The sequence below is a fragment of the Anabrus simplex genome, chromosome 1 (genome assembly GCF_040414725.1).
Source record: "Anabrus simplex isolate iqAnaSimp1 chromosome 1, ASM4041472v1, whole genome shotgun sequence".
Classification (NCBI taxonomy): domain Eukaryota; kingdom Metazoa; phylum Arthropoda; class Insecta; order Orthoptera; family Tettigoniidae; genus Anabrus; species Anabrus simplex.
In genome coordinates this window covers 1,162,654,923-1,162,669,749 of record NC_090265.1, presented here as the reverse complement: position 1 = coordinate 1,162,669,749, position 14,827 = coordinate 1,162,654,923, and the positions used below count along the sequence as shown (strand labels likewise).

At 39.7% G+C, this 14,827-nt stretch overlaps 1 protein-coding gene across 1 annotated transcript in view; it reads right to left on the bottom strand.

Annotated features, from left to right (window-relative positions):
* LOC136877104 (uncharacterized) overlaps positions 1-14,827 on the bottom strand; it is a 168,067-nt gene that overhangs the window by 34,120 nt on the left and 119,120 nt on the right. Inside the window, exon 5 of the mRNA XM_068225426.1 lies at positions 3,210-3,329. Coding sequence (XP_068081527.1) covers positions 3,210-3,329 — 120 coding nt within the window. The remainder of the gene's footprint in view (positions 1-3,209; positions 3,330-14,827) is intronic.

Below are 14,827 nucleotides of genomic sequence, written 5' to 3'. Positions count from 1 at the left end.
GAGCCGAGTTGAGCCGAGCTCAGGCGATTAGCCCAGAGACGAAGCGTTGGTCCGAGCCGAGCCAAGCCGAGCTGAACCGAATCGGACCGATGCACTGTGCACAGGAACTCTGCGCCTCAATTTGCACGCGTGAGATTTTGAAAATTTGAGGGGCCCTGGATGGGACGATCACAGCTGTCAAGGTCATGAGATGACTGAAACCTCTGCGTGCACGAGGAACAGCTGTTACGAGCACTATTCCAGGAGGTTATCTGATAGTGCAAGCCTGGAGGGGTGTACATTACACGTTCATTAGCCTTCGTGACTCAGGCGGCATCTCACCACTCGGTTCAAATCCCGGTCACTCCATCTGAGATTTGTGCTGGACAAAGCGGAGGTGAAACACGTTTTTCTCCGGGTACTCCGGTTTTCCATGTCATCTCTCATTCCAGGAACACTCTCCAATACAACTTGATTTCATCTGTCAGCCATTAATCATTGCACCAGAGGAGTACGACAGGCTTCGGCAGCTGGCACAATTCCTATCCTCGCCTTTGGACGGGGGCTCCATTAATTCCATTCCTGACCCGGTCGAAAAACTGGAAACAGGCTGTGAATTTTCATTTCAACTATTGCACTCCGTACAGCAATTCTCTTTCATAGAAGGACGTACATAATTAAATGTGTTCAAACCCGTACAATACATAAATACTCTTTCATATAAGGATGTACATAATTAAATGTGTTCAACCCGTACAATACATAAATACTCTTTCATATATAAGGACGTACATAATTAAATGTGTTCAACCCGTACAATACATAAATACTCTTTCTTTATATAAGGACGTACATAATTAAATGTGTTCAACCCAGTGTTTGTATAAAATGTTTCGAACAATGTAATTGCCGTGCACCAGAAAAATAAATAATTGCTTTCAAGATTGCCATAAGTAGTGAAGTACAAAATAATAGGCATTTAATTTTTAGGGGATTAACATGCTCAACTCTCCTATGAACAATCGAGTCTGAGTAAGAGAAGGAGCTAACCCACAAAAACAAAGTTTCGACATAAAAGAGGTTTTATTAGATTATACAAAACACACAACAAAATTGAAAACTGAAATATAAATTTATAGTATTTAAATTAATTACATATCAATGTAACTCAGAAAATTATAGAATATCATTTTAGGTTCGCCTCTGTGGTGTAGTGGTTAGTGTGATTAGCAGCCACCCCCGGAGGCCCGGGTTCGATTCCCGGCTCTGCCACGAAATTTGAAAAGTCGTACGAGAGCTGGAACGGGGTCCACTCAGCCTCGGGAGGTCAACTGAGTAGAGGTGGGTTCGATTACCACCTCAGCCATCCGGAAGTGGTTTTCCGTGGTTTCCCACTTCTCCTCCAGGCAAATGCCGGCATGGTACCTAATTTAATGCCACGGCCGCTTCCTTCCCTCTTCCTTGTCTATCCCTTCCAATCTTCCCATCCCCCCCACAAGGCCCCTGTTCAGCATAGCAGGTGTGGCCGCCTGGGCGAGGTACTGGTCATCCTCCCCAGTTGAATCCCCCGACCCAGAGTCTGAAGCTCCAGGACACTGCCCTTGAAGCGGTAGAGGTGGGATCCCTCGCTGAGTCCGGGGAGGGGGGGACGACCCTGAAGGGTAAACATAAAAAGAAGAAGAAGAAGAAATTCATCTTAATATCTTAAAAACTTTCAGAGTTATCAGGGAAACAGTTCTGAAAAATAATCGTTAGGGGAAACGAGCAACACACAGATAAAGAGCTTACTTGGGGGACAGTGCTTCACGTTTTTGGTCACAAATCCAAAAGAATTGGAGATATTAGCAAAAATTATGAACTGTTAACATTTTTTTAAAGTTTAAAAATCGCATTTTTGGTCACTCGAAGGTGTTGGTCCCTCCTTAAGTCAAAGGTCAAACAGTTGAAGTAATGTGAACAATTTAACCAGCCGTTACATTAATTTTTAGTGCCCTTCCATCTGTTCGGTTCCTTTGTCTCCTAGATGAATCTATAGACACACTAATTACCGTAAAGTAAGTTGGTCATGAATGATACTGAAGTTATGAGTAAACTATACTAATTTTACTGCCACCGACTTCTGTTTCCTAAATTGTTCATTTTGTAAAATGTTAATTATGGAAGGTAATTGAGGGAAACAGTTGCGACATAATTTCAGTTACGAACAGGATCTAGAAGGGAAAATGGTACTACAGTATGTCTTCTTGAGAAGACACCGTAAATTTGTCAAGTAGGCTGCCTGAAGCAACTTCCATCGCATATGCGAGAGGATTCAATAGGGAAGCAGCGTATGGATTCTTTGATCTTCTGGAAAGTGTATGCAAAGACACACATTAGATCCTACTAGAATATTCAACGTCGATGAAAGTGGGTTCTCTGTAGTGCAGAAAATAACACAACAAAGTTTCTCTAAAGGGTGAAAAGCAGGTTTGAGTGATTTTCAGCGGATAAAGTGGAGTGAGTACAACAATGATATGATATATCAATGCCTCTGGTGAGTACATTCCAGCAAGGACCCTTTTCAAAAGGCATAGGATGAGTAATAAACATTCTGTTGGTGCTCCACTGGGCAGCACAATGGCAATATCCGAAACAGAAAACATAAATTCGGAATTTTGTGTGAAATGGCTAAAACACTTAATTTCAGTATTCACTCTACAAAAGAAATGCTGATGTTTGTCTAGTTGTACTTCGTCTTAAAACAATAATAACACCCACCACAACCACCACCACCACCACCACCACCACCACCACCACTACCACCAGCGCCATTGTGTTGTCTAAGAAAAATCATTTGTTGTCTAATTTATTTAGGAACTCATTGGTGTTATTTAGGAAACCAGTTTCCTAATTTTTACCGACTGGAGACTTCCAGAAAACCTATCCTGTTGATCTTGGTGGCAGACTCCTTTTATTGTATATTTCTCCAAACTTAGAAACTTAGCAGAGATAAAGTTTTTGCTTTTCGAATAACCCTAAAACTTACAATTCAAACGTTAAAAATGAATTATGAAAAGAGATACACTTTAGACAAGCTTCCCCTGTATTAGTTAACTAATAATTCAATTAATTTTTCAGATTTACATCATATATGAACAATGAATATTCACAATGGTTTATAAAATCAAGTTGATAACTAAGGGTTCTTGAATGAACGGTTAATTACTGACCCTGTTCTCTCCATCACTCACCTTTGAATCCTTCCTTACAGGTGCAGCTTACACACTCGTAGTTATCCGGTCTGAAAGACATTCCCTCGTAGTAAGTTTCCCCTCCGTACTCGCATCTGGCAATGGATGTGTCGTTTTGCGCTGCAACACCATGATGGAATGAAATTTATGGGACGCACAATTCATGTAACAAGTCGTAATGCATTTTTATAATGATAGCTAGTTTAAGAGGATTTTAGTTGGTTTTCAGATTTAAATTATTTATAATTCCACATGCATTCACCGAGGGATAGGCAATAAATAATTCGAGCAGATGTGAAATACAGTAACAATTTGTCAACCAACAGTAGAGTATAATAAATATATTTAATTTCGAAACTCTATGGACCAGAATTAATAACAGTAGTGAATTTGATTTAATTTGTTTATTTATCGTCAACAGAGTTATTAATTCTTCAACTACAGATGGTATAATAAATAACAGCACTTACTACTATTACTAATTATAAATAAGCAATATATAACATATACATATTTACAAAACACACAAGGAAGAAAAAACATGAAAACAGAAAAGTGTTTATACATTTGAAATGACCCGAGGAAGGAAGTATAACTTCAGTTACCAAATGTGCAGAACAAGATACAAGGAACACACTGTCTATGAAGCGTCCATAAGATGTCTCCGAATTTCACAAGCTGACGAGTGAAATACATCATCCCGCTAATTTCGTTCAAGGATGTAACTGAATAATACCTAGGTAGTTTCAATAACATACATTTCGAAATAGTCATCATAAGTGAGGGCCTCGCGAGTTCGATTTGCCGTCAGGAAGCTGAGATATTTTGAAACGAAATTTCCTTTTCTGGAAAGGCATTCTTCACTAAGTCTATACCAGAAAAAGGCAGCCGGGATATAGCTGACCATATTATTCAATCGTGCCGAGATGACAAATAGTGTACGCCATCAGAGGCTTTCATATCGGTAACTAGATTACTGTTTTCATAACACAAGCATATTTTATAGTAAAAACCAAATACATTAATAATCAAAATAGGTCGTGAAATTAACATGTGATTTGTTTGTACACACTTAACATACACATGTGAAACACCAGCTTTTGTCTGAAACGATGAAACGTGAACATGTGAGATTTGAAGCTCGAGTCACAATCACGACTGAAGAGCCAGCAGGTAGGAGATATGTTCTTATCTTCCCGCACAGTTACCCTTATGCATGAATGCACTTTGTAGGTTGAGATACAAACTGACCTCTCCGTGATGCTGATGTATCCTATGATCGAAGGGAAAAAAATTCTCTTTATACTTACAGGGAAAAAAATCAATTGAAGCGTCTGATTAGTTGTGTAGTTCACACATAAATCGGTGTTGAGACAAGTCGAGGGGTTGTGAGTTAAAACCCTCCCCAAGACGACCTCCACCACGCAGTGTATAGCACAGTCGGCGGACGAAATCTCTACCACAACTCTCTTCAGGCTGACCTACAGTCCTTGTTTCAAGAGTGATGAATGTAAGTATTGATGCATTCGATCAAACGACGTCACAAGCCAATGAAGGAAACAAAGTTACTACTCAACGACGAACCTTTCTTCAGCATTCACGGTTGTCTGTCAATCATCTTCCGTTTTACGACGGAAGGTCTCTGTCCGTAGAAGATTTTGCAGATTGTAGACTCCACTTCTCTTAGTAAATCAATATAAATTCACTTCTCTGTAACTATCAGTTGATGGTTAATGGTTTCTTCTTGCACTTCTTGACGCGAAGTCGACAGTCCGGCTGCTGTACACACCACACATCACAGAAGCACAGAATAGTGAAAACATTCCTCCACATAGGCCAGAAAGAAGGTGAAATGTCAACTTATCAGTTATTTTGATGAATTTCGTTGGTAGGAATGGTCGAAACGAACATCGCTATCATACCTGCCTTGACAAGCTAAGAGGCGAATAGAGCCAACCGACCATGGAGCCTTTTGAAGTAATAAAACTCAGACGTGTCGATCGTTACATGCCGTAAGTTCCTAAGCGTTCAAATACACATTAAATATAGTATCCTAAGTGGTGGGTGAAACAGTTTATTGATACCGATAGTTACAGCGAAATGAAGTTTTTGCTTCCTCGCTATTTGTTTTACTTCTCACCTTCAGAGACAGATCTTACGACGACGGTCGGATAAGAAAGTGCTAGGAATGGGAATGAAGCGACCGTGGCCTTAATCGAGGTACTACCCCAGCGTTTTCCTGGTATGAAAGTGTGAAACCACTGAAACTATCTTCAGGGCTGCCGATACTGGGGTTCGAACCCAATATATCCCGAATGCAAGCTCACAGTTACGTGATCCAAAGTGCATAGCCAGCTCGCTCGGTTTGATGGTGTTATCGGTGTTGACGACGACGACGACGACGATGATGATGAAAATTAACATCCCTTCAAGTTTTAACGGTTTTAAGAGACACCACAATACCGGAATTGCCGAGCTCGATAACTGCAGTCGCTTAAGTGCGGCCAGTATCCAGTAATCGGGAGATAGTGGGTTCTAGCCCCACTGTCGGCATCCCTGAAGATGGTTTTCCGTGGTTTCCCATTTTCACACCAGGGAAATGCTGGGGATGTGCCTTAATTAAGGCTACGGACGCTTCCTTCCCACTCCTAGCCCTTTCCTCTCCCATCGTCGCCATAAGACCTATCTGTGTCGGTGCGACATAAAGCAAAAAAAAGAGAAACCGGAAGTTTGCTCTGTAAATGAGATCATTAATTTGTGAGTCAATCTGCTGACTGCTATTAAATGCTAATCGGCTGCCCTGTGTTTCAGTGCTGTAAACTTGAGCACAGGAGGTGAGTGCCTAATGAACTGAACTCCGCAGCCTGAAGAATTGAATAATTTACAAACGTGATCCAATCGCCAAAATCAATTTAAACCTTGGCAAATGACAAGAACGTATTCTTTACTGATGTCCAGGTCCATTTTTAAGGCGAAGGTAAAACAATGGCCACGGAGGGCTCCACTTTTTAGGAGATCTTCATTCTATTCTTCTAAGTAGTAAAACCAAACAGAATTTCAGTGCTACACATGGGGTGGTTAAAATACGTAAATCATTTAATTAAAATGCTACAAGGAAGAACTGAGAATAACGTTGAAATCTTGAACCGAGTTCGATTACATAGCTGTCAGTTTGGATTAGGGAGATAGTATTAACTGCCCGAAGGCCTGCAGGTGACGAGTGGTTGGAGCGATGATTCCTCTCGGTCGTTATTCTTGTCTTTATAGACCCAATGTCGGCAGTCATGAATATGGTCTTTCGTGGTTTCCCATCTTCATACCAGGCTGTACCTTAATTCAGTCCACGGTCACTTCCATACAATTTCTAGTCTTTTCCTAACCCATCGTCGCCATAAGACTTGATTATGTAAGTGCGACGTAAAAAGAAAGAAAGCGTAATTTACTTTTGTCGATTATCATTTTCAAACTCCGGTGAAACAAATACAGTAGAAGTCCGATAGTCCGGCACGTTCGGGACTGGCCCGGTGCCGGATTACCGAAAATGCCGGACTATCGGGCGGTACCTCTTACTAAGATATAGGTTAAGATGTACAGCGAAAACAGCTGTAACACGGCGTTTTGCAGTAAAATGGTGATCGGCGGAATCATTAAGTTAATAACACACTCCTCTCTTCAAACGTGTTGTTTCTTATTGCCATTCCATAATAATGCCGGAGTTCATCGATGTTTTTATCTGTAAGTCTTCCTTTAACATTTAGTCTTTCCATCTACAACTTCTCTTTCCGTTCTGTCCGCTTCAGTTTTTGAAGACATGTTCCCATCCGTTTTTGAACGTGGCCCATACATTCAATTTTCGAAATCTGCTCTTTTATCATATGGTTGGCTTTCCAGTACTCAGTATAGCACATGGCCTTCTAGGCTGAATATTTCCAGAGATACTGTAGAGATATTTAAGTAAGTCAATACATAACAAATGGATTTTATCAGATACATTTGCACTATCAACTTTGAAATAATAAAAAATACACTTCGATTGGTTTCGACAAATAATGCATAAAAGTGTTCACGAGAGATAATTATTAAGAGATAATAACATTTAAAAAATCCTGGAATGGTGCCGGACCATCGAGCGTTCGGGACTGATGGATGCCGGACTAATGGAATTCTACTGTACTACTATTAAACATTTTTGGCGCTAAGCTATAAGTAACTCATTTTTATGAAAAAAAGGATTGACGTATTTTGATACATCCTACGTGAACATCCACGGGTTTCTGACCAACACATTGTTGATAGCGTTTATGTTCAACATGTTTGTGCTCCAAAGCCGATATAATACAAATCGAATTTAGGGAGATATGTTCCCCCGACCTGCACGGACCAGAGCCGTGACGGATCTCGGCATACCAAGCAACTGTTGCTTAGCCCGAAGATTAAGAATTTATTATTATTATTCTTTCTTGGTTATGCCTATTTAAAGAGCGCGTTGGAACTTGTTAGCTTGATGATGGTTTTCCTTCTTCTCCCAAAATCTCTTCATGAACTTGCTATGCTGTTTCTTGCGTTCTTCCGTCCATTGTTTCCCTGTGGTTCCCTGAACGTGTGATTTGCAACCAGAGTTCCAAAAGCCTTGCGATCCTTGATGGTATCTTCTGTGATGTTCATTTCTTTTAAGTCCTGCTTTATTTCCCCTAACCAGCTGATTTTGACCTTCTTTGAATTAATTATACCGTGCAGTTATTTTTGCATATCTAGCGTAGTCCATTCTACAGATGTGGCCATAGAATTTCACTCGTCTCCTGCGTGAACTTGTCGATTGGTTTGTACAAATCTACAGTTTTTCTTTTGATCCATATAACATTTTTCTAAGAATTTTTCGTTGTCGTTTTTCAATTTCATCAATTTTAAAGTGGCCTCCTAGAGATGTGGTTAATGAGGCATACAAAGCTTCCGGAAGAACAGCAGTCTTGTAATGCCGAAGTTTTGCATTTCGTGACATCACTCTTTTATTGTAGTGATTCCATGTTATTCGATATGCTTTCAGAATTTTGATGGCTCTTTCTAAATTAGCTGTCTAATCCGGATGGTATAATGATTTCTCCTAGATATTTGAAGGAAGGGACCTGTATGATTATTCCGTAATTTGTCTGTAGTGGGGATCTTTGGATATTCTGGTATCCATTAGCCATGATATGAGTCTTCTCATGCGATATTTGAAGGCCTGTATTTGATGATATCTCATGTAACTTCTCTATGGCATACCTGGTTTCTTCACTAATCTTGGTAAGATAGCTAGATCACCAGCAAAAGCTAGGCACTTCTCGTTAATTCTTTGTCACCGAGTTCCAATGTTTATACCTTCGATTTCTTCTCCCAATTCCCTGATTACTTTGTCTAACACTAAGTTAAAAAGGATCGGGGAGAGGCCATCTCCTTGTCGAACTCCTGAATGCACTTCAAAAGGCTCCGATAGTTCACCTAGAAACTTCACTTGAGATGTAGTGTCTATTAGAGTCTGGCGGATTAATTGTCCACACTGAGCTTTCCTAGGATGTCCACAACAGTTTGTCTGTCGATAGAGTCATACGGCTTCTTAAAGTCCACAAAGGTGACACATGTGGTGGTACTGCGGCGTGTCCTTAATATCGTCTTCATACTACAAATTTGCTCAGAACACGATCTTACTTTTCTGAAGCCTGCTTGGTATTCGCCACTCAAATGATCTGTTTGTTGTTCAGCTCCTTTAACAGCACTTTAGATGGAACTTTGTATATAACTGGTAAAAGAGATATGTCTCTGTGTCTGTTGGAGTCCGCTCGATCGGCTGTGGGAGGGGGACGCAGACGAAGAATACACCTACGGTATCCCCTACCTGTCGTAAGAGGCGACTAAAAGGGGCGACCAAGGGACGATCCAATTAGAACCATGAAACTCCTTGTGATTAGTATCACCACGCGGGGAACACCATGGGTCGCTTTTCCTTGCGCGTAGTACCACTATGTTAGGTACCGAATAGGTATGTGATTAGTAGCAAATGCGAGCGCGACGGCTTTTACAGTATCTGTGATTAGTAACACTATATGAGCGACACCATGGGATGAGGGACCCATGGTTCTGGCTTGCCTATGATTAGTACCCACTATATGAGGAACACCATGGGATAGTACGAGTCCCTGTGCTTAGTACACTTAGGTGATGAACACCATAGGTTTGCATTGCCTGTCAAACGCAGTAGGTCTGTAATACATGTGCGAATTTCATTACCTGTAAGTAGTACCATAATGTGTGGAATACCGCGAGTCTACGCTACTCTTGATTAGTACCCCAACATGACAAATGCCATGATTCTACTTTTCTAGCGATAAGCACCATTATCAGGGGCCGATGACTTGGATTTTGGACTCCTTTTGACTACAAGCATCATAGATTCAGTATCGTGCTATAGAAGCAGTCCCTTGGTCAGTAACACTATTGTTTTACGCTAGCTTCTGTGCATGTGAGGCACTATGGGTCGGTTCCACTGATCATTTTAAATTTATATCCACCCATTCATTCTTCGTCCTCACGTTTTGAAGTGTGGTCGGTGGAGGATTTTGAGTTTTTAATTTGTCATTTCATTTCGTCTCATTTCGTACCATTAGGGGCCGATGACCTAAATGTTAGGCCCCTTTAAACAACAAGCATCAATCATCATCATCTTATGTAACGGATATATTATGGCATTCTTGCAGTCCTTCGGAATCATCACGGTCTCCCATATTTCTGTTAATAATAATAATAATAATAATAATCGTATGGCCTCAGCTACCGTGTGCTGACATTTCAATTTGACGCCATCTGGCTGTCTGCTCGTCAATTTCGACGTTCCGTTTTACTCCAGGCCCCCACTAGATGGCAGGCCGAGTAAACCGAAACTCTCTTGGGCGTCTATGGCTGAGATTTAATTAATTTTGTCGGGTAAACACCAAATGTGTCACCAGAGATCTTTTACATGCCGACATCGTACGACATGGAGTGTCGAATGGACTTTTTTCCGCCCTTCAAAAATCCGACTACCTCTGCCGGGTTTGAACCCGCTATCTTGGGATCCGGAGGCCGACACTCTACCGCTGATCCACAGAGGCAGCTATATTTCTGTTAAGAATGTATGAATTCTTCTGATGAGGCCATCTCCTCTTATTTTCAACATCTCTGCAGTTATGCCATCGTTCCCAGGGGCTTTATTATTTTGAGAATTTATTATTATTATTATTAACAAATACAACGCAATTGGGAAATATCCCGGTATCAACGGTCACTTACAGTAGTGTGATAATAAAGTTAAAACAGAATTATGCAACAACAACAACAACAACAACAAAAGTACAACAAGCAATTCCATGGAAGGAAAATATTACAAGAAATACTGCTAGTTTAACATTATAAATCCAGCATCATTATATACAATTTCACACAGAACTTCAATATTTCCCGTGCTTAACATTACGGCCAGTTGGCAGATTATCTAAATAAATAAATAAATAAATGTAAATAAATTGGAAATTTACTGAACTACTCCCTTGTAAGTTATTCCTATCACTAACTCTCCTTTCTATAAACGAATAATTGCCCCAATTTGTCCTCATGAATACCAAATTTATCTTCATTTTGTGATCTTTCCTACTTTTTAAAGACACCACTCAAATGTATTCGTCTACTAATGTCATTCCACGCCATCTCTCCAATGACAGCTCGGAACATACCACTTAGTGGAGCAGTTCGTCTCCTTTCTCCCCAGTTTTGCCAGCCCATACTTTACTACATTTTCGTAACGCTACTCTTTTGTCGGAAAACACACAGAACAAATCGAGCTGTATTTCTTTGAATTTTTTCAGTTTTTGAATCAAGTAATCCAGGTGAGGGTCCCATACACTGGAACCATACTCAGTTGGGGTATTACTAGAGACTTGTATGCCCTCTTCTTTACATCCTTACTACAGCTCCTAAATACCCTCATAACCATGTGCAGAGATATGTACCCTTTATTTACAATCCCACTTACGTGATTAACCCAATGATGATCTTTCTTACATTAACACCTAGGTACTTCCAATGATCCATAAAAGGAAATTTCACCCCATCAACGCAGTAATTAAAACTGAGAGGACTTTTCCTCTTTGTGAAACTCACAACCTGACTTTTAACCCCATTTGTCATAGCATTGCCTGCTGTCCATCTCACAACATTATTGAGGTCATGTTGCAGTTTCTCACAATCTCGTAACTTATTTATTACTCTATACAGAATAACATCATCCGCAAAAAGCCTTATCTCTGATTCACTTCTTTACTCATTTCATTTATATATATAAGAAACCATAAAGGTCCAATAATACTGCCTTGAGGAATTCCCCTCGTAATTATTACAGGGACAGATAAAGCTTTGCCTACTCTGAGATCTATTTTCTAGAAATATAGCCACCCATTCAGTCATTCTTTCGTCTAGTCCAATTTCACTCATTTTTGACAGTAATCTCCCATGATCTACCCTATCAATTGCCTTAGATAGAACTGACACGTGGAGAAAATGGAAATGTTCAATAAATACGGAACAATTGGAACACTTCAGAAAACAAAGGAAAGGAACATCAGCGATATTACGCAGGACCAAACGATTATTTGAGAATACAAAGTTACAAAACCTCCAGGAAAACTTCACTAAGAATAACACCAGATATTTATTCCAAACCTTTACGGAAGAGCTCAAATGATACCAACTTCCAAGTATAAGCTTCAAAAACGAACAAGGCTAAATTGGACTGAACAATGAAGAAAATTGTAATATATTAGCCAGATACTTTGACAAATTTTTCAACTGCCCACCTTCCAACAAACAAACAAACTAAAACTTCCGGCACCTCCTATGAAACCAGAAGATGATATGCCACCAAGAAAAAAAAATACTTAAAACGTCTCAAGAACAACAAAGCCAGAGGAGAAGACTCAATATCAGCAGAAATATTGAAATGGGTTGAACCGGAAATCCTGGATGATCTGCGCCATATTTTCTAGAAAATGTAGGAGAAAGAAAAACTACCAGACGAATGGAAAACAGTGCTGATATACCCACTCCCCAAGAAAGGGAACAAACAGGATGTTAACAACTACAGAGGCGTGTCGCTACTTCCAGTCGCTTACAAAATACTCTCCAAGATACTTTTGAACAGAATTGAAGGAATTCTAGATAAGCAACTTGGAGAATACCAGGGTGGGTTTCGGAAAGGTCGCTACTGTTCTGAGCAAATCATCCATTTGAAATCAATAATTCGCTACAGAGTGCTGAACAGCAAAAGTATAGTGGTTTATTTCATTAATTTCAAAAAAAGCCTTTGACTCGGTGGACAGAGAGACCCTAGATAAGATCATCAGAGAATTTGGGGTCAAAACCAAATTGACAAACTTTATCACAGAAAACTTAACAGGCACAACTTCTAAGATGAAATTTATGGGAGAATTGTCTCAGTCATTTGACAGGGTGATGGATTATCACCACTATTGAACTGTGTCCTGGAGAAGATTGTGATAATTTGGAATTCCGAACTTGAATATCATGGGATAACCCCGATCTGTTTAGGAAGAAAATAGGGAGGAATCAAAGTCAGCTGCTTGGCTTTCGCTGATGATTTTGCGATACTTTCAGAAAACCTAGAGGAAACAGCCATACAGATTCAACTTCCTAGAAAACATCGCTAGCAACATCTCGAAAGAGAAGACCAAGTTGGTGATGAACGACAGACATGGACCACAATTTCTTGAAACAGAGATTGGACGGATTTATAGGGTTAAAAAGTTCAAATACCTTAGTGAAATCATACAAGAGAACGGACAAGAGAAAGCTGCTGTAGACGATCGTATCTCAAAAAAACGAGAGAACTTTTAGACCGACTAAAAACATGTACAGCAAGAAATGCATCTCATAGAATGCCAAAACCAGGCATTACAACACTGTAGCAAAAACAGAATGTCTGTATGCCAGCGTATGCCCCTCAATGAATTACAAGTTGGAGAAGCTGGAGATCCTAGAATGAAGAATAATATGGATAATCTTGGGCCCAGTCCAGACTGAAACCGGCTGCAAACTTTGAAACAACAATGAAGTCTACAAAAATGTGGAGAAAATTTCAGAGACCATGGAAAAGGGAAGGTTATAATTTCTCGGAGATTTGAGCAGAATGGACAAAATCAGACTGACCAAAAAGTTATTCGACTATCTGTGGATCAAGGAGATGATAATGATGATGGTGTTTGTTGTTTAAAGGGGCCTAACAGCTAGATCATCGACCCCAGGAACAAGAAGACAACGACGGCATGGATTAAGGAAGCTCGTAAAGATCTAGAGAAGTCCAACATCTAGGAAGTTCAGATGTTAGACAGGAAAACATTTCGGACCATGAGTCAAAATTTGGAAGTGTTTCAAGTCGAAAGAACTGCAAAGACGGGAAGAGCCTGGATGGATGAACAGAAGAAACAGCATTTCGCCCATATGAAGGAGTAATGGAGGAAAAGGAAACTTCAGACAAAGAAAAAACGAAATTGTGGCGTGACCCTAAGTGGTCAGTTTGCAAATAAAGAATAATAATATAATAGTAAGATCAAGGAAAGACCTGAAATGCACATTTCACTCGTATCCTGCTATACCTCTTAACGCTATTTTAAATGGTACTGTGGTTGGTATTCATCCGACGTTATCAGGTAAACGGCTCCATTCTCGTGCGGAGACAAAGAAAATGAGTTATTATATGCGGCAGTTCGATGGCGAGGAATGACGAACAGTTTTGATGTTAGAGCCCTTGTAACTCTGTTTTGATCATTTGAGAAGTAATGGAAACGGGAAGAAAGGTAAGATGAGAAAGAAGTAGTAAGAACTCGGTTCAGGAGAGAAAAAGCATAATAGTTACGACGAACATGGAGTCGCAACCACTCTAGTTCCTAAATCTATATATATATATATATATATATATATATATATATATATATATATATTTCATACCTATTTTAAATTCTGTTCACCCATTTTCTCGTGGCTTGGCGTTGATATCGACTTAGCAACAAAAATAGAAATTCGTGAATATCTCTGTTATCATAGCCGGTACGGTAAAAAAGGATAAGACATAAATAATCGGAAATTTTATTCTATATAACCTTAGTTATGTGGTGCTTATCGATTGGACCACTATTAACATAAATATTTGGGAATTAAGCTTTAGGCCTTCCCATAAACTACCATGAAATGCAATTATTTATAGCCTAGATTGCATTGCCTTATCTCTCGACCTTACATACCGATTTTCATTAAATTCTATTCAGCCATTTTCTCGTGATGCGTGTACATGCATACATACATACATACATACATACATACATACATACATACATACATACATACATACATACATACATACATACATACAGACATGACGGAAAAAAGTACATTTCCTTGTTACCGTCGACACGACCGATACAGAAATGCCCTTCTTTATAAATTCTGTGCAATGTACAGAAAAAACTCGTATTATATATAGATGTACAGCTGAGAAAACGTTTGACAGATATGTAATAGCACTCAGATAATTTGTGTAT